The sequence below is a fragment of the Oncorhynchus mykiss genome, chromosome 21 (genome assembly GCF_057628025.1).
Source record: "Oncorhynchus mykiss isolate SJ-2025 chromosome 21, ASM5762802v1, whole genome shotgun sequence".
NCBI classification, from domain to species: Eukaryota; Metazoa; Chordata; class Actinopteri; order Salmoniformes; family Salmonidae; genus Oncorhynchus; species Oncorhynchus mykiss.
In genome coordinates this window covers 36,416,532-36,437,266 of record NC_143042.1, presented here as the reverse complement: position 1 = coordinate 36,437,266, position 20,735 = coordinate 36,416,532, and the positions used below count along the sequence as shown (strand labels likewise).

The 20,735-nt window shown below is 45.5% G+C and overlaps 1 protein-coding gene across 2 annotated transcripts in view; it reads left to right on the top strand.

Annotated features, from left to right (window-relative positions):
• LOC110500454 (protein inturned) overlaps positions 1–20,735 on the top strand; it is a 31,749-nt gene that overhangs the window by 8,406 nt on the left and 2,608 nt on the right. Inside the window, exons 4-15 of one of the 2 annotated variants that reach the window (XR_016490299.1) lie at positions 3,223–3,441; positions 11,254–11,372; positions 11,602–11,691; positions 11,928–12,005; positions 12,379–12,562; positions 12,981–13,034; positions 13,466–13,528; positions 15,470–15,709; positions 16,188–16,537; positions 16,690–16,963; positions 17,164–17,258; positions 17,482–17,671. Coding sequence is in view for 1 of the 2 variants with exons in the window: in XM_036957869.2 (XP_036813764.2) it covers positions 3,223–3,441; positions 11,254–11,372; positions 11,602–11,691; positions 11,928–12,005; positions 12,379–12,562; positions 12,981–13,034; positions 13,466–13,528; positions 15,470–15,709; positions 16,323–16,537; positions 16,690–16,963; positions 17,164–17,258; positions 17,482–17,671 (1,821 nt within the window). In the remaining variant the exon portion in view is untranslated. The remainder of the gene's footprint in view (positions 1–3,222; positions 3,442–11,253; positions 11,373–11,601; positions 11,692–11,927; positions 12,006–12,378; positions 12,563–12,980; positions 13,035–13,465; positions 13,529–15,469; positions 15,710–16,187; positions 16,538–16,689; positions 16,964–17,163; positions 17,259–17,481; positions 17,672–20,735) is intronic. The other variant, XM_036957869.2, reaches the window with a different exon arrangement.

Sequence of the window (20,735 nt, the reverse complement as noted above, 5' to 3'; positions counted from 1 at the left end):
CGAACTTCCACGTGAATCATTCGTTGACGTCAATGTGAGACGTGTAGCGTGCATAAAATGTCAAGATAAGTGTGTGGATCTCAGGTCAGAAAACCGGCTGCTTATCTTGCTTTGGACAATGAATCAATTAACAAAACCCAGCCAACCCCCCACCCCCTAAAACCCCCCCAGCTAATCTCAATAAGTGTCTGTTCAGGATTGCTCTTCCAACCGAGCTTTGGGAAGATGATGTTCCTTCACGTTTAATTTTCTCCCTGCATCCAGAAAGTGGCATTTAAGTTTATGTAAATCCATTGTAGAATGTATGGTGAAGTATGAATGCCGCTCGCCGCCGAATATAGAAATATTTTTCCATTGCCATCTGGCTTCACTCGGCTGTCAAAACGTATATAGTAGGAAACAATCACCACCTATCTACATGAGGAAAACTGTCCAAGTCGGGGAAATGACGCCTTGATCGCCATTCAGAAAACCGCTCAAGCTTTTTCCAAATCCGTCTCCTCACACGGTCAAAACAGGGCCTCAAGAAGGAGGAATTTGTAAATTACAGTGTCGGCGGGAGTGATGGCGTTTGCCGACAGAGAGAGAGAGGAGAGAGAGGAGAGAGGCCAGACTGCGGCGGGAGTTGTTTGAGAAAACACAGGAAAACGACCATTATGCTGCAGCCACTGAAAGCACAGCTGATTAGAATACGCGGAAAGCCAGATAGTAAATTACACTGTAGAGAGGAAGAGAAGAGAGGAGGAGAGAGAGAGAGAGAGGTGAAAAAACAACAAGGCCACTCGTCGGACGGAGCTCTACTGACATAGTCAGTGGAAACTTCGGTGGTGTGTGTGTGTGTGTGCGCACGTGAGCGTCTGGCTGGCTGTATGTATGTGGTCATGTGTGTGAATGGCCCTCCCAGGTAAAGCGTGGTAGACAGTAGCAATTATATGGGCGGAGCAGCAGTTTGTATTGAGGTTGGACCACCATGCCCTCTGCCTGACCTCATAGTATAGTATCGTCAGTAGTACTTTCTCTCTCGCGCGCGCGCTCTCTCTTTCCCTGCCCCTCTCTCTCTCTTTCCCAACTCTCTCTCTCTTTTCTCTCTCTTCTCTCTTTCTCTCTCTCGCTCTCCCCTTTTTCTGCTCTGTCTCCCCTTTCTCTCTTTCTATATATATGTCAATTGTCTCTAGCTGTTTCTCTCTAACTCTCGCTCTCGCTCTCTCTCTCTCTCTCTCTCTCTTTTCTCAATCTCTTTTCTCTCTCTCTCTCTCTCTCTCTCTCTCTCTCTCTCTCTCTCTCTCTCTTTACCTCTGTCTCTCTCTTTGTCTCTCTTTTCCCCTCTCTCTCGCTCTCTCTCTCTTTCCCTCTTTCTCACTCTATTTCTCTCCCTATGCCCCTTTGTCTCTCTCTCTCTCTGTCTATCTGGATCACTGACATCAGCAGGCAGGAATCTACCGAGAGCACCCTCCAACCTAACCACATCCCCATTATTTATCATGAGAGAACGTAGTGCCGCAGCCCTTCAGCCGGTCTGGCAGTGTCTATTATACTATTCTATTCATTGTAAAATGAATTTGTTCTATGACATTTGACATTTTTGTGTGTGTGTGCAGAATAGTGTCAGAAGGACTCACTCATCACCGTTAGGCCCTTCTCCTAATAACAGGCTACTGTTCCCTGCAGAGCCAACATGGCATCCGGCCCAGGCCTGGCGCCTTCCCTGGCGCTGCTCAACGGTTTGTGGGTTTCTGGTGACAGTGTCTGGAGATGTTCTGGCCCTCACCCTAGAGTGATGGATGAATTCAAAACACAGGGAGTGAAAATACAATGAATAAATGCTTAGTCTTTGTAAAGGACTTGCTCACGAACCCTTCAAAGTTTTGAAAGCATTGGACTGGTGTAAGCATGAACTTTCTACCACATTTCTGACTCCAGTCCTTTGAACTCCATTAGGAGTGTGAACACTTCTCGGGGAGGTAGAGAGTCAGACCATTTCCAGTGTCACAGTCCTGCGCGTGTACCACGCACACACACAAACACCTGGTTCTGATTCGTCTCAATTAACGTCAACCATAAGTCCTTAGCAGGCCTCTTTAGTGTTGACAGGTTACTGCCCAGAGCCAGCACTGTGTGTGTGTGCGCGTGTACACAGTTCTTTTTCACATTTATATTCCAGTTTGTTTAAGTCTGTGTGTGTAGGCTACAGTATTCTATTAGTGTGCACATGTATGCAATTGGGCAATAACCTGTCAGCACTAAAGAGGCCTGCTAAGGACTAAAGAGGCCTGCTAAGGACTAATATAATTGCCTTTTGAAATACAAGAGTGCACAGACATAAGCCATCTGTAAATGGTAGCATGCATCTCTCCACCATACGTGTTTCCATGTGCGGTCCTTAGTGTGCTTGCTTAGCTTTGTGTGAATGGTGGTGTGTCATGCAAAAAGCTCTGAGGATGACAGAGCTGCGCTCTTCTGGGCCATGCAGCAGGATCTGTTTCTGATTCTCACACACATCCATGCTGCTTCTCTTTCAGTGATCAGGAATATAATCCATTTCTCTCTCCATCAATCACCATTCTTCTATTTAATATTATTTGACCTTTATGTAACTAGGCAAGTCAGTTAAGAACAAATTCTTATTTTCAATGGCGATCTAGGAACAGTGGGTTAACTGCCTTGTTCAGGGGCAGAATGACAGATTTGTACCGTGTCAGCTCGGGGGTTCGATCTTGCAACCTTTCGGTTACTAGTCCAACACTAACCACTAGGCTACCTGTCTCCCTACTCTGCTTCCTCTTTTCCTGAATGAATCACATCTACTTCCTCTTTTCCTGAACGAGTTACATCTACTTCCTCTTTTCCTGGATGAATCACATTTACTTCCTCTTTTCCTGAACGAATCACATCTACTTCCTCTATTCCTGAACGAATCACATCTACTTCCTCTTTTCCTGAATGAATCACATCTACTTCCTCTTTTCCTGAGCTTTGTCTTCGTGAACCCTTCCTGCTTTCCTGTAGCGCTAGGCCAAATAAATGACGCGGAAGCACTATTGGACTGGACGCCGGCTTTTGTTTTGTAGCCAAACCCACAGCCTACCGCCTTTTTTTACAGTGTTTGAAAAGGGAAAACTCGGACTGGCTGTTTTTAGAATGTGTTGAAAAGATACCGATGATGATGTCTTTAGGTCTTAGTTTCTCTCTCCTGCTTTCTCTTTCCCCTCTCCTCCCTCCCAGGTGAAGCTGACCCTGGAGACAGCCAGTCCAGGAGGACCAGGGGAGGGAGGTGTGGACATGTCTTCTGCTCCCAGGCTCAGGCCCTCTCCTTCGGTTAGCCAGCTGGTGCGTCTGCTGTGGGGCGAGGACACGGTGGAGCTCCAGATGTCTATAGGACACATCCCTCACATTGTCATGTACCTGTCACTCAAACTGGACTCAGACTCCCCACTAGAAGAGGTTAGTTCAGTTGGACTTTGTCCGAAATGTACCCTATACCCTAGGTAGTGCACTACTAAAGACCAGAGGCCATAGATAAAAGTGTAGGACTGGGGGTAGGGTCATCTGATCCAAGGTCTGGTTAAAAGTAACCTCTACCTTGATCTTTTTTTACATTCACAGCACAAGTCTATGGTAAAGGCGCAATCTGTTCGTTTTGTTTTCCCATCCTTCATTTGAGTTCTGTGTTGTGGAGAATGCGGATGGAATCACGGAATTTGACGATATTAAAAGATTTATTGAACTTAGTAAGAAATCAAGTTAAAGGCACAGGAATTCCCCAGTGTGTGTGTGTGTGTGTGTGGTGCGTGCGTGTGTGGTGCGTGCGTGCGTGCGCACACACGTCTACACTTTGTGTAGCCATTAGCATCATCAGATATGCGTCTTCAATTAAATGTTAACTACAAAGTAGCCTATGCCTACCTGGCAGAATGACTATTTGCATCAACCCAGTGGCCATTTGTTTTGCAAACTCTGAAATCACATAAGTGCTACAGAAACATCACTAACTGAACAATGATCTCTGGCTGGGGCGCACTTGAATTAAGGGTAACTAAACCCCAAAATCAAAATTTCTTCGATGTTTTTTTCTTTCTCCCCCAGACCTCAAAGGGGTCTCCTGATGTGGTTAAAGCATCGTTGTGGACTTAGAACAACCAACCTATTTTGGTGGTATACAGTCTGTGTTTTCTGACTAGGGATGGGCGTGAGTACTAGAACACTCAAACGGACATCAAAGTTCGATCTTTAACCAGAGATCACTTAAAAATAAATACAAATTAATACTGTCAAACTATTTGGTGCTTTGTGGCTGCACGAACAGGCAAATGAAAAATGTGCCTTGGAAGACAACATTATTTTGCTTTGACTCTAGTGTTCCATTTGTAAAAAAAGAAAGAAATCAAGCCAAGCATCACACAGTTCTTCTCCTTAAATTCCCTTTCCTCCTCGCGTGTCTCATTCACTCAATTGCTTTCCGACCGTTCCCTCCACACACTTGTGCCGAGAGCGCACGCAAGCTCCCGTTAGGCCTATAGAAATGCCTATAATTACGTATCTAACTGATGGGAAATACACTAGCTACATTCACTGCCAAATGATAACAATTTTATAACAAATTCAAAAATGGACTGGTTGATTGAAGTAGGAAAATATGTGTTCCAACAGCGAGCTGCAGTTTTGGAATAATTTCGCCCAGTCTATTTTCTGCTTAGGCTACTTTGCGAACTTTTGTGCCATTTTAGAATAGGTTATCCTAGGCTATAACCCCACAAAGCATAGTCCGGTTCAATTGAAAATATACAACTTTGGTAAAGACGGAGTATTTTCATCAGAATCATTAAGCACAAAACAGATGCCGTGGTCGTAATTCATCACCATGCCGTGTTAATTCATTTAGAAAATTCCAAACAACCGGCAGAATAACCTCAATCGAATATCTGTATAGAGAAAATAAGACATATTTTGGTTTGTAACTCCGATTTCTATTCTTTAAAATGGCCAAATTGAGCCCCGTTTCAAATGATCCCTCTTTGAGGATAACGCATCACTTCGCACTGGCATCTTTTTTTTTTCATTTGGAAAAAAATTCTGTTCTATGCCATTGCACAGCCATAGGCTTCCACAAGCAAGGGCCACTGCTGAGGTTACTGCCTTTTTGAAGATTGTGTTCCACGATATAATTTAACCAGTTGATATTACGGTTTCAATAAATGAATCTTAAATTGCACTTGCTTTTTTATTGACTGAAAATACTGTATATGGGGCTATATAGCAGTTAGGATTTGATATCTGTAATAGTTTTGATAAATTGAGCATTGTTGCGCACGGTTGGCATATAGACAAATGCACACATATTGTTTTCCAGTGTGGGCCTTGTGTTAAATTTGTTATTATTTTTTCATTGAGTACTCGAGTACAAAAATATAAATCATGTGAGTATTCGAACAGTCAGAAAATACCCCTATTTCTGACAAAAGCAGAAGCTTTAGAGAACAGAACTACCTCTCTGGTAGGCTTCCAGATCCAAAAGCGCACACACACACACACACACACACACACACACACACACACACACACACACACACACACACACACACACACACACACACACACACACACAGTGGAGAAACAGAAGTAGGAGTAGAAGAACAAGGTCAGTTCCTCTCTCTCTCTCTCTCTGTGTGTGTGTGTGTGTGTGTGTGTGTGTGTGTGTGTGTGTGTGTGTGTGCAGTGCATTTGGAAAGTATTCAGGCCCCTTGACTTTTTCCACATTTGGTTACATTACAGCCTTATTCTAAAATTGATTCAATTGTTTTTCTACACACAAAACCCCATATTGACAAAGCAAAAACAGGTTTTTACAATTGTTTGCAAATATATAAAAAATAAACAACTAATATTACATTTATATAAGCACCTTTGGCAGCGATTACAGCATCGAGTCTTCTTGGGTATGACGCTACAAGCTTGGCACACCTATATTTGGGGAGTTTCTCCCATTCTTCTCTGCAGATCCTCTCAAGTTCTGTCAGGTTGGATGGGGAGCGTTGCTACACAGCTATTTTCAGGTCTCTCCAAAGATGTTCGACCGGGTTCAAGTCCGGGCTCTGGCTGGGCCACTCAAGGACATTCAGAGAATTGTCCCGAAACCCCTCCTGCGTTGTCTTGGCTGTGTGCTTATGGTTGTTGTTCTGTTGGAAGGGGAACCTTCACCCTGGTCTGAGGTCCTGGGGTCTCTGGAGCAGGTTTTCATCAATGATCTCTCTGTACTTTCCTCCGTTCATCTTTCCCTCAATCCTGACTAGTCTCCTAATCCCTACCGTAGGGATGGTCCCCAGGTTTCCTCCAGACGTGATGCTTGGCATTCAGGCCAAAGAGTTCAATCTTGGTTTCATCAGACCAGAGAATTTTGTTTATCATGGTCTGAGAGTCCTTTAGGTGCCTTTTGGCGAACTCCAAGCAGCTGTCATGTGCCTTTTACTGGGGAGTGGCTTCCGTCTGGCCTCTACCATAAAGACCTGATTGGTGGAGTGCTGCAGAGAGGGTTGTCCTTCTGGAAGGTTCTCCCATTTGGAACTCTACAGCTCTGTCAGAGTGACTATCGGGTTCTTAGTCACCTCCCCCGATCAGTTTGACCGGGCAGCCAGTTCTAGGAAGAGTCTTGATGGTCCAAACTTCTTCCTTTTAAGTATGATGGAGGCCACTGTGTTCTTGGGGATCTTCAACCTTGCATAAATATTTTGGTACCCTTCCCCACATCTGTGCCTCGAAACAATCCTGTCTCGGAGCTCTACGGACAATTCCCTCGACCTCATGGCTTGTTTTTTTCTCTGACATGCACTGTCAGCTGTGTGACATTATATAGACAGGTGAGTACCTTTCCAAATCATGTTGATCAATTGAATTTATCACAGGTGGACTCCAATCAAGTTGTAGAAACATCTCAAGGATTATTAAGGGAAACAGGATGCACCTGAGCTCAATTTCGAGTCTCATAGCAAAGGGTCTGAATACTGATGTAAATAAGATATTTATTCTTATATTTTTTATACATTTGCTAAAATTTCTAAAAACTTGTTTTCGCTTTGTCATTATGGGGTATTGTGTGTAGATTGATGAGGGGGGAAAAATAATTCAATCCTTTTCAGAATAAGGCTGTAACAAAATGTGGACAAAGTCAAGGCGTCTGAATACATTCCGAATGCTGTGTGTGTGTGTGTGTGTATTATGGTTGCTGTTGGATCTGGAAGCCTACCAGAGCGGGTAAGCTTCCTGATGCTATCCTTTGACGATACATAAATCAAAGATTGTTAGTAGCATACAAAGATTTGCAGGTGTTTATAGCAGGTGCAGCAAAATGCTTATGTTACTAGCTCCAACAGGTTACCCAGCCTAGGTTAACCTTGCAGCAATAAGTTAACCATGCTAGTAATCAGATAAATAACACCAACAAAAGCAGCATCATTTCCCAGACACTGTTCAGGTTTATTGTTGGACTTAAAAATCTCTTTCAATGGAGATTCTATACTGATCATGCTGTTTAGACCAGGGGAGTGCTTCATCTGTATCCGGGGAAACTGGCACTTGTGGAAGTCAAACACGGTGGAACAGAGCACCGAGGTCAGAGGATTTTGTAGTGAAGTGCTGATCCACGTCTCCTGTTTTCTTGCTCTGTGGGGAGGTAGACTAGTAGCCAGTGTTCCTGCACGTGCAGCTCCCATCGCAATTCTGCACAGAAGAAATATCAGCCTACGCAGAGAAGCACTAGACTGTACTTCACTCAACTTTCTAGAGTTTTCCCCTTTAGCTAATACTATCAACATTTCGTTTTACTGTGAGGATTGTGATCGAGTCAACGCAATATTAGCCACTTTCAATGTAACGTACCATAACAAAACGCACTATGCGTATGCAAAACTAACTTTGCAAGAGATTTTCTTGTAGGCAGAGCGCATTGGAGTAGGATTCTATTGCATTGACCGGCATGCCTCAGGCCGTACTCTACATAACCAGTCAGAGCTGCGGCAGGCCTATATGCAAATAGCCATAGCCATATATGGATCTGTGCCGTTCAATTTTGACTGGATTGTTTGGGTTACAGTATGTGCGGTCCCGAGTAGATGCGCTTGTTTTGAGATCAAAGCGAGATATGCATGTAGCCACACGTGCACATTTGTTCATGTTCTTTGCTAGTAAATGAGTTATTAGCCCAGTTATAGCTCATTTCTAGTCAACAGTGGTTGCTTCCAACAAGCGCACAAAATGTGTGCATTTCTAGCCATCTTTGAAAAGCGAGTCGGGTAAAGAGCTTTTTTTTTATGTCTTAAAGCGGCAGTGTTGTATTTTGAGACATCTTGAATAAGATAAGTAGCCAATAGGCAGAGGGTAGCATAATTTGTCTTATTCTCTGTAATAATGAGATGGGGATAATAATGCATTTTATTTTGTAAAGTGATTTCTTGCGTCAAACACAACATGTTCAGTCACCTCCTTGTCTGAAAGACAGGTGGATAAACAGGTTCATGTCAAGCCCTGCATGTTTTTTTTCTTTTTCTCATGGAATGTAGGCCTACATTGAACACCACACATTGGCTGCTACTGTAGGCTGTATGATAGAACATCTACTTCCATGTTTAAATGTTATGGGGTGCATTTTCGGCCATTGCTTTTGACGGTAGGCCACTCTGGTAGGCCTACATTACGATCAAATAGCCACAGTAGGCTACTTGGTCACAGTTAAAACTGTAATTTAAAGCGGGTACAGCCTCAGTGTTCACAGCAAACGGGCCACGGAAGTTGCACAGAATTGTCACACTGTTCAAGTTTGCGCTCAGCAAACCTGAAATTTGCTCAGTGCTGGAAAAAAATTGGAGGGAACATTGCTAGCAGCTACACCCTCATCTCAGACATGCTCTCTCTCCTCTCTCTGCCCTGTGATTTAGGCCTCTTCTCTGTGGTGGCTCCTAAATACAGAGTTGGCGTTGTCCTTTTCCGCTCTGTCTCGCGGTGTATCCGAAATGACACCCTATTTTTTGGGGGTTTGACCTTTCTTTTAGCAGGGAGTCCCATTGAGACCTTTCTTTTAGCAGGGAGTCCCATTGAGACCTTTCTTTTAGCAGGGAGTCCCATTGAGACCTTTCTTTTAGCAGGGAGTCCCATTGAGACCAAGGTCTCTTTTTGCAAGTGAGCCCTGAATCTTACAATGACAGTTGAACTACACTAATACCGTGACTACACTGTACCGTCATACCTCAGTCAACGTGGTTTACTTGGTACACTGGGAGCATTACGAGATGTGTGAATGTCATGGCATAGAGCCCATACCCTATCTAAAAAATATTTATTTTTCAAAACAGAATGCTATCTGATATTCTTACAACCTCGGCAACACATTTGCTGTGATTAAAATGATTTAAAGATATGTCTCTTTCAAGCCTAAAATGCGATACCAAACCTTTAAATGTGTGCAGGCAGGGGGATTTTTGCTATTGTCCTATTTAGTTTTAGGATTATTGAGATTATTTGTGAATTTATATTTTGATATGTATTCAGACCCCTTGATTTTTCCCCACATCTTGTTACATTACAGCCTTATACTAAAATGAATTCAATAAATGTTTTTCCTTATTAATCTTAACACAATACCCCATAATGACAAAGCAATAACAGGTTTTAAGAAAATAGCTGTGCAGCGACGTTCCCCATCCAACCTGACAGAGCTTGAGAGGATCTGCAGAGAAGAATGGCAGGAACTCCCCAATTACAAATCGAATCAAAATGTATTCGTCACATGCGCCGAATACAACAACCTTACAGTGAAATGCTTACTTACAATCCTATAACCAACAATGTAGTTTTATGGAATAAAAGTAACAAATAATTAAAGAGCAGCAGTAACATAACAATAGCGAGGCTATATACAGAGGGTACCGGTACAGAGTCAATGTGTGGGGCACCGGTTAGTCGAGGGAATATGTACATGTAGGTAGAGATATTAAAGTGACAATGCATAGACAATAACAAGAGAGTAGCAGCGGAGTAAAAGGGGGGGGGGGGGGGTGCTAATAGTCTGGGTAGCCATTTGATTAGATGTTCAGGAGTCTAATGACTTGGGGGTAGAAGCTGTTTAGAATCCTCTTGGACCTAGACTTGGCGCTCCGGTACCACTTGCCGTGCGGTAGCAGAGAGAACAGTCTATGACTAGGGTGGCTGGGGTCTTTGAACATTTTTAGGGCCTACCTCTGACACTGCCTGGTATAGAGGTCCTGGATGGCAGGAAGCTTGGCCCCAGTGATGTACTAGGCCGTTCGCACTACCCTCTGTAGTGCCTTGCGGTCGGAGTCTGAGCAGTTGCCATACCAGGCGGTGGTGATGCAACCTGTCAGGATGCTCTCGATTTTGCAGCTGTAGAACCTTTTGAGGATCTGAGGACCCACGCCAAATCTTTTCACTCTCCTGAGGGGGAGAAGGCTTTGTCGTGCCCTCTTCACGACTGTCTTGTTGTGCTTGGACCATGATAGTTTGTTGGTGCCGTGAACGCTAGGGACCTTGAAGCTCTCAACCCGCTCCACTGCAGCCCCATTGGATGAGAATGGGGGATCACCGTGAATTGTGACCGCATTGGTACACTTTGGCTGTCACACAACAAATGACACAGGAAAGGCAATGTGTGACAGGCTCCGTTATCTCTTCTAAAGCCCGTGTGTAGTCCGGTCGCAATAAAGACCATTTACCTTGCAAAAGATGATGTTTGTTCCGGTTCCAGGCGTACGGTTCACCACAAACACGGCATACATCAGCATACTTTAACAGGATTTTTAATCGGCGATTTCACAGCCATCCTCACTCACTGTTGCACCTACAACAATAATAATGTCGTGAGCACCTCCACCCAAGCAAGGCATTTGACTGGTTTGACATGTAACTAGTTTTTCACTGTGTGCCCACCCAACTTTTTTTTTAGCTGATTTTGTGCCATGGACTTCCCCAGGCTTTCTGTTTAGGGTGACCTGGTTCTCCACGAGGCTAGTGTGTTGGTGACCCAGAGGGGAATGTCTGTCATTGTAAGAATTATCAGAGCTTTTGTCCTTGTTTCCATGGCTATGAGGCCCTACTCCCTCCCGGCTCTCTCTGAAGTGGTCCGCTCCACACCCTTCATAGCAGACAGCATGGTGTGGAGAATACTAATGACAAAGATCCTTCTCTAACGGACTGTGTGCGTGTGTGTGTGTGTGTGTGTGTGTGTGTGTGTGTACCTCCATGTCCCCTCAGCAGGAGATCCTGTACCAGTACCCAGTGTCTGAGGCGTCCAGTCAGCTGAAAGGAGTCCGAGGGATCTTTCTCACTCTGTCTGACATGCTGGAGAATGTCACCGGGGGACAGATAGTCAGGTAGTGTAGGAAATTCCCCACCCACCTGACTGATCTCTACCTATCACCAGTCAGACCCACTTCAAGCGGCTCTGAGATCTACCAAAGTCCGAAATGTAGAAATTCCATTCATTCATGCCGTGATTGTATTTCTCCTCGGTCTTTTCCCCTGCACCTGTTCCTCCTCCCACTCCCTCCTTTTTTCTCTGCCTTCTACCCCTCTCCCGTCTCCCCCTCCCCCTCTCCTCAGCTCCTCTCTTCTGCTCAATAAACAGCTGGTCCATGTGGGCTACTGGAAGGAGAGCAACAACCTGCTGGTGATCGCCCTGCCTGCTGAGAGGTACCGACACGGCAAAGTCATCCAATGCATGCTTCCATATTCAATACGCTGTCTCAGCCAATCCCATATGTCAACTAAATGCTGTATCCCTTCCAGAATATTTGATCAATAAAATGGTCGGTAAGTAGCTGAGGTTCGGAGTGTTTTTCTGGCCTACTCCTCGTGGATGTGACTGTGTTTTTCTGGCCTACTCCTCGTGGATGTGACTGTGTTTTTCCCCTCGTATTCTTCCCCAGGGTTCCTCTGTTGTATCTGCAGGCGGTAGTGGGAGGCGCAGTGAGGACTCTCAAGGTGATGCACGGCTCTCTGGACAGGTCTGTTGTGCTGACAGCAGGGATGCATCCTGAATTTTACCAAAAGTAGTGCACTGTATAGGGAATATGGTGCCATTTTGGACACCGGTTTGATTTCCTGGTTCAAGCGGTCCCAGTCTTTCTGGCTTCTCATTTGAAGCAAGGTCATTTATACTGTTACATCAAACCTGAACAGGTTGTTGGCTTCTTTGAACTAACCACTTATTTCTCTACCTCCTTCTGTCCCCTCTCTCCCCTTGCTTCCTCCCTCCCTCTCTCCTCCACCCCTTCATCTCATCTCTCCATCCACCACACCATCCCTCTCTCCATCCCTCCCTTTCTCCCCCTCCTCCCCCTCCGTCTTGTCTCCATCGCTCTTTCCGCTCCCCCACAGTGCATTCTGCCAGGCAGACCACGCTCCCAGGCTGGACCATTTCTTCTGCCTGTTCTTCCAGCAGCTCATCCAGCCTTCCAGGTTGAGTGACAGCTCTGGGTCCACGCCCACTGACCTATCGGGGACTCTCTTCCTGGACGGACTGCCAGCGGTGCGGTGGCTCCCTCTGCCCCCTGAGATAAAGGTCTGGGGATGGGCCACCACTTTGGGCCACGGTTGTGATGGGCCACTTTTAAGATGTCTTCTTCTTCATTGATGTCTTCACCATTTGCTGTTTGCGCCTCGCTTGTTACGTCTTCTGAAATGTTTTAGGGCACAGGATGTTTTAGGCTGTCAAGTCAGTGATACGTTTAAGCAATTTGCTCTTGCTATAATATATTTAATGGGCTTTCCTCCCCCCCACCCTGTTGGATTTATGTATTGTCTTTGCTGCCCTCTGCTGTCTGGCGGTAAAAAGGACATGTGCTCCTGCCGACTAGTCAGGCAATTTTTCCATGTCTAGTTCCAGAGCATGTCTGACTGCAGCCTTTGTGAATGCAGAAATACGTCATGCGGCATCTGAATTCTACTTCTATGGTCTCTGATTATCTGTCTGTCCACAGATGGAGGTGGACACTGTTCTCTCAGACTTTGAATCGTCAGATTTCGGAGAAATGGTAAGTCAAATCATGACATAGGGAATGTGTAGGGAATAGGGTGCCATTTGGGAAGTAGACAAGGTGTCATGCTCATCCCCATTCCCATTAAAATGGAGCCACCAGCTGTCTCCTCCCCTGTGTAGGGTCTAGTAGTGAGTATTTCTGGACTGGCCTGTGTATATTTCATGTAATGGAGGATTAGGTCTTCTTTATACCTGCATCTTCTAGCTGATTAAATGAAGCAGGGCTGGGAGGGAGGGGTGCTGGAGAGAGAGAGGGGGGGGGGGGGGGGGGGGGGGGTAGACCGGCAGGAAGTAGATCCACTACTTAATCCTTCTAAAACTGTTAATTATTTTTTCTCTCAACATCTCTCTCTCAACATCTCTCTCTCAACATCTCTCTCTGAACATCTCTCTCAACATCTCTCTCTCTCTCTCTCTCTCTGGCAGTCAGAGGACTTCTATGGCATGAGGCGTCTCTACGTGACACTGGGTTCCTGTCTGTTCTACAAGGTTGAGTGTCGTGTCACACACACACACACACACACACACACACACACACACTCACCTGACAGGCAGGTGTCATTAGTTGTCTCTGATTGAGAATCATACTTAGGTAGCCTGGGTTGCACTGTTTGTTTGTGGGTGATTGTCTATGTTAGTGGCTTGTGTCAGCACAGGTCTCATTATAGCTTCACGGTCGTCATTGGTTTATTGTTTTTGTTACTCTTTTGTATAATGTTGCAGTGTTCAGTGTTCTCTTTATTAAAATTCACTATGAACACATACCACGCCGCATTTTGGTCCTCTGATCCTTCTCGCCTCTCCTCTTCAGATGAAGAGGAGGAAGACCGTGACACTGTGGTAAATTCAATTGATTGGACATGATTTGGAAAGGCACAGACCTGTCTATATAAGGTCCCACAGTTGACAGTGCATGTCAGAGCAAAAGCCAGGACATGAGGTTGAAAGAATTGTCCGTAGAGCTCCAAGACAAGATTGTGTCAAGGCACAGATCTGGGGAAGGGTACCAAAAAATGTCAGCAGGGTTGAAGATCCCCAAGAACACAGTGGCCTCCATCATTCTTAAATGGAAGAAGTTTGGAACCACCAAGACTCTTCTTAGAGCTGGCCGCCTGGCCAAACTAAGTCAATTGGGGAAGAAGGGCCTTGGTCAGGGAGGTGACCAAGAACCCGATGGCCACTCTGACAGAGCTCCAGAGTTCCTTTGTGGAGATGGGAGAACCTTCCAGAAGGACAACCATCTCTGCAGCACTCCACCAATCAGGTATTTATGGTAGAGTGGCCAGACGGAAGCCACTCCTCTATAAAAGGCACATGACAGCCTGCTTGGCACAACCTAAAGACTCTCAGACCATGAGGAACAAGATTCTCTGGTCTGATGAAACCAAGATTGAACTCTTTGGCCTGAATGCCAAGCATCACGTCTGGAGGAAACCTGGCACCATCCCTACAGTGAAGCATGGTGGTGGCGGCATCATGCTGTGGGGGTGTTTTTCAGCGGCAGGGACTGGGAGACTAGTCAGGATCGAGGAGGTAAAGATGAATGGAGCAAAGTATAGAGAGATCCTTGAAGAAAACACACTCCAGAGTGCTCAGGACCTCAGACTGGGGCGAAGGTTCACCTTCCAACAGGACAGTGACCCTAAGCACACAGCCTAGACAACGCAGCAGTGGCTTCGAGACAAGTCTCTGAATGTCCTTGAATGGCCCAGCCAGAGCCCAGACTTGAACCCAAACAAATATCTCTGGAGAGACCTGAAAATAGCTGTGCAGCGACGCTCCCCATCCAACCTGACAGAACTTGTGAGGATCTGCAGAGAAGAATGGGAGAAACTCCCCAAATACAGGTGTGCCAAGATTGTTGCGTCATACCCAATATTACTTGAGGCTGTAATCGCTGCCAGGTTCTTCAACAGAGTACTGAGTAAATGGTCTGAATACTTATGTAAATGTCATATTTCAGTTTTTAATTTTGTATAAATTGGGTAAAACTGCTCTGTTGTTAAGGGTTATTGTGTGTATATTGATGAGGAGGGAAAAATATTTGATCCATCTTAGAATAAGGCTGTAACGCGACAAAATGTGGAAGAAATTAAGGGGTCTGAATACTTTCCGAATGCACTGTAGATGGGATATCATCACCCAGAATAACATGCTGTACCCCCTCATTCTCTGGATGGCACATCAGCCTATCAATTGATGCGGAATTATTCATGATTTGTAGAAGGTTGTTCTCTAGGTTCAAGTCTCCATTCTCATGACCTTTGTATAGAAAGAGTCTGGCACTCTAATACGATGGGGCGACTTGTGTTAGTAAAAATTCTAAATTCAATTGTGTTTTCTGTGTGTGTGTGTCCAACCTGTGTGCGTGTGTACTCTGTGTCTCTTGTCTCTCGACGTGTATGTCTCTCTGCCTGTGTCCAACCCCAGGGCTATCTGATAGCAAACCACCTCCCCAAGGAGGACCTGCTTGACGTCTCTCTCTACTGCCAGCACTACTGTCTCCTCCCCCTGGCCTCAGAGCAGCGCGTGGGCCAGCTGGTTGTCTGGAGGGAGGTGTTCCCTCGCCACCGCTCACAGATCCACCAGACCAAGACCATTAACAACCACTGTACCATGCCTGGCTACTGCCAGCCCCAGGGACGCTACTTCCTACTCATAGTGGGACTGGTAAGACCATAGGTACATACAGTACCAGTCAAACTTTTGGACCCACCTACTCATTCCATGGTTTTTGTCTTTATTTGGAATATTTTTCGACATTTGTAGAATAATAGTGAAGACATCAAAACGATGAGGTGACACATATGGAGTCCTGTAGTAACAACCACAAAAAGTGTTGAAACAAAATCCAAATGTATTTTATGTTTGTGCTTCGTCAAAGTAGCCACCCGTTGCCTTGATGACAGCTTTGCACGTTCCACAATGTAGAGAATAGTAAAAATAACCACACACCCTTGAATGAGTAGGTGTGTCCCAACGTTTGTCTGGTACTGTACATATACGATGACATATAGGGTCTTCATTGAGAATGCTGGGATTCTATGTTCCGTCAGTTACTCTAATGAGCGTCACCTTTTTGTTTTTGTGTCATTTCTTGCTCTTTTTCTCTACCTTTCTTTCTCTCCTCTTTCTCTTTCCCCTCTAGCTGTCTCTCAGACAGACATCCAACATTTGACCCTAGTTTTGTGTTCCAGGATACCAACTACACACAGACATCTGTTATCCCATACATTCTCTCTCTCTCTCTCCTTCTCTCTTTCTACCGCTCCCTCTCCCCCAGAGGCACTTCATGCAGTGTGTGCTCCTGGAGGCGAGTGGCTGTGCGGCCCCTGCCACGGGGGCCCCAGGGCCCGACTGTGTGTACGTGGACCAGGTCAAGGCTACCCTCCTACAGCTGGAGGAGCTGGACTTAGGGATGGAGGAACGCCTGGCCGCCCCGCCTGCCCCCTGCCTTTCCTGTGCTGACTGGTTCCTCCCCTCGTTCGTCCGTGACAGGTTGTTTTTAGTTTGACAATTTTAAAAACAAAAAATTCAACGTGTAGAAGTAAAATAATTGTGTATAAATAAGTGCATAGATAAAATTGAGGATAACACAAAGAGTTTCCATTGAGGTTAGACACCCTGGCTGCCTCGTCTCCTGTCCTCAGCAAGCTGGCCGGGGGCGTGAAGCCGCCCTCCTCGGACCAGGGAGGAGGAAAGGTGGTGGGCCGGAGCCTGTTTGGACGAGGCGCTCGGAGACCTAGCTCCAAGAGGAGTCAGTCCGACAGCGGGAGCGAGGGACAGTCGGACGGGGGTGTAAGAAGGCCGACCGGACTCAGTCCGCACTCCACCCCGGACTCGGCCCGGAAGCTGGTCGGCCAGAGAGACTCGCTGGGTTCTGGAGGATCTGATGGGAGTCGAGGCAGTGGGAGCATTTTCAAGGTAGGGTCTTAACCTTCCTTCCCCCATTGCGTCTCTCATCCTTATATCTATAAAAAGTTATGTTCCACGGCACACTTTATTAAATTACAGACAGACATACAGACAGTAAAGTGCACACACACACTGCTAGGAGAGCACGATATTTAGTGATACACTGGGTTTTGGCAAATACCAATGTTGTTTCCCCCTCCCCCCCTTAGATTCCCAGGATGAAGCATCCTAACCCATTCTACCTGGGCACCCTGAAGAAGAGTCTGACTGAGAGAGAGACAGGGGAGAAGTACAACACTATGAGGTGAGTGAAACAGGCCAGCAGTGTTAGAAGTTAGTTTATCCTTCCCCGTTGTAATAATGCCATAAATCTCCTCTCTGCTGTGGTCCTATCCTTTCAGTCCATCCTATTCTATTCCATATCACACTATTCAAATTGTATTCCACCCCATTCTCTTCTATTCTGTTCCATGCCATCCCGTTCCATTCTGTTCCATTCCAATCTCTCTTTGTTCTGTGTTGGCCAGGTTGACGTCTGGGGCAGAGAACACTCTGTTCCACTATGTGCTGATGGAGAAGGTGCAGGGTATCTTCATCGCTCCTACACACAGGGAACTGGCCCAGCTCAGCGGCTCCATCCACCCTCAGCTCATTCGCAACTTCCACCACTGCTGCCTCTCCATACGGGCTGCCTTCCAGCGGAGTCTGCCACCCAGGGTAAGATACAGAACGGAACACACACACAGACTCTCTCTCACACACACCGTGGCGATTTTAGCATGTGCATCTTGGTGGGGCAAACCTACCCACTTTTTCTTTTAGTTGCATGCCAGCAAAGCCACTACACAACACTAAACAACACGTTAATTGCACTATAACGGTGACAAACGGTGCCCGCAAACTGTTAAGGCCTACATAAAGCTGTCCCAACAGCAGAGCTTTCCTTTCAGCACCATGGCTATCAGCGGAGACTCGTCTGGCAGCGAAACTGTTCATTCAGCCTCGTTTACTGCCTTTTTAAAAACCCTAGCTGATATAGCTGACTTGCTTAAATAAATATGGTTTCTACTGACTCCTTGTGTATTTGTGTAACTCAATAAGAACCACATTCTCCTTCAATAATAACGAATGTCGACACGAGTTTAGACTTTTGAACCATACACAAGCATTACTACATTTAATGTTCATTAAATTCATCATGTTTATTCTTATGTTATCAACACTTAGCTGTAAGTATAAGCACGTGCAAGAGAACGAGCTGCGACGAGGTAGGCCTATTTATTCAGCACTTTCAAGATGGACAGCGACAGAAGTTCAGATGAATGTTAGTTCAGATAAGGCCTCAACATCTTGCTGAATTTAACTTTACTCTTCTTTAAGTCACCACACACACAGAGATGGCGCGAGCGAGAGAGAGAGAGAGAGAGAGAGAGAGACGGTTAGCTTACCATTTGAAGTATTTTATTAGGCCTACGTGGTCTAAAAGGGAAGGAAAATACAATCACGAGGATCCACTTTATAGACAATATACAGACGCACAGGCGGCGCAATGGGCAAACAAGACAACCCTCTCAATATCAACTGGATTTACATCGGTCTATTACTGAACTTTTTTTTATTGAAAACCAATATTTGAATGAGAAGAGACTGTCACTGGCATACATGGTTACAGACCCAACAACATGATATAGTGTCCCCTCCCACGTGACGAAAAGCACACGAGCTAGTTACAATACACAAAGTAAGCAAAACAATGAAATCATTCCAACATTTCCTACAATGACGAATAAGATACAAATGGAATAGACCTATATAAGCAAAATAGCAATGGAGATGTACAAACTATGGCATAAGGGAGCGATGAGCGGATAAGATGCAAGCCGTAATTTCAATTAAGACATTAACCTATAAAAGTTTAAGCCGTTGGAGGGGGGGGGGGGGGTACTAAGCTAGTATATGGAATTGTTTTAAGATGGTAATAAACTCAGCAAAAAAAGAAACGTCCCTTTTTCAGGACCCTGTCTTTCAAAAATCCAAATAACAGTTAATGAACATGCACCTGTGGAACGGTCGTTAAGACACTAACAGCTTACAGACGGTAGGCAATTAAGGTCCCAGTTATAAAAACTTAGGACACTAAAGAGGCCTTTCTACTGACTGAAAAACACCAAAAGAAAGATGCCCCAGGGTCCCTGCTCATCTGCGTGAACGTGCCTTGGGCATGCTGCAAGGAGGCATGAGGACTGCAGATGTGGCCAGGGCAATAAATTGCAATGTCCGTACTGTGAGACGCCTAAGACAGCGCTACAGGGAGACAGGACGGACAACTGATCGTCCTCGCAGTGGCAGACCACGTGTAACAACACCTGCACAGGATTGCATCCAAACATCACACTTGCGGAACAGGTACAGGATGGCAACAACAACTGCCGAGTTACACCAGGAACGCACAATCCCTCCATCAGTGCTCAGACTGTCCGCAATAGGCTGAGAGAGGCTGGACTGAGGACATCACCGGCAACAATGTCGCCTATGGGCACAAACCCACCGTCTCTCGACCAGACAGGACTGGCAAAAAGTGCTCTTCACTGACGAGTCGCGGTTTTGTCTCACCAGGGGTGATGTCAGATTCGCTTGAAGCAATGAGCGTTACACCGAGGCCTGTTCTCTGGAGCGGGATCGATTTGGAGGTAGAGGGTCCATCATAGTCTGTGGCGGTGTGTCACAGCATCACCAGACTGAGCATGTTGTCATTGCAGGCAATCTCAACGCTGTGCGTTACAGGGAAGACATCCTCCTCTTTCATATGGTACCCTTCCTGCAGGCTCATCCTGACATAACCCTCCAGCATGGCAATGCCACCAGCCATACTGCTCGTTCTGTGCGTGATTTCCTGCAAGACAGGAATGTCAGTGTTCTGCCATGGCCAGCGAAGAGCCCGGATCTCAATCCCATTGAGCACGTCTGGGACCTGTTGGATCAGAGGGTGAGGGCTAGAGCCATTCCCCCCTCAGAAAAGTCTGGGAACTTGCAGGTGCCTTGGTGGAAGAGTGGAGTAACATCTCACAGCAAGAACTGGCAAATCTGGTGCCGCCCATGAGGAGATGTACCGCATGACTTAATGCAGCTGGTGGCTACTCCAAATACTGACTCTTACATTTGATTTGGACCCCCCCCCCCCCTTTGTTCAAGGGCACAATATTCCATTTCTGTTAGTCACATGTCTGTGGAACTTGTTCAGTTTATGTTTCAGTTGCTGAATCTTATGTTCATACAAATATTTACACATGTTAAGTTTGCTGAAGAATAACACCATTGACAGTGGAGAGGATGTTTATTTTTTTTATTATTATTATTATTATTTTTTTTTTTTTTTTTTTTTAATAATGTATAATTTAGCTATTGGATTTTGAATTTTAGGACCCCTTTAGGTATCCCCCCCAAAATATTTTTAAATTATTTGATAAATAACATTCCTAAATGTAAAAATAGATAGTAAAAAATGATTTGCATACGTGGATGCGGTGGATAGAGACGCAGCCCACACACAAAAAAATGACATCTCCAGCTTAAACTGACAGATTTTTGAATTTTGTTACTTACACATGGGTGCGTCAATAGACTCTTCAGGATTAATGAGCGAGCTAAGATGGACATAGTCGATATAACTATTTGTTCAGTACGTGTGAAATGTACAGCTACAGAATTTAGAACATGGGCTGTTCGTTCAGTATTCTCCCTGTACACCAAGTCAAAACCGTAGGATAAATAACGGTGGCAT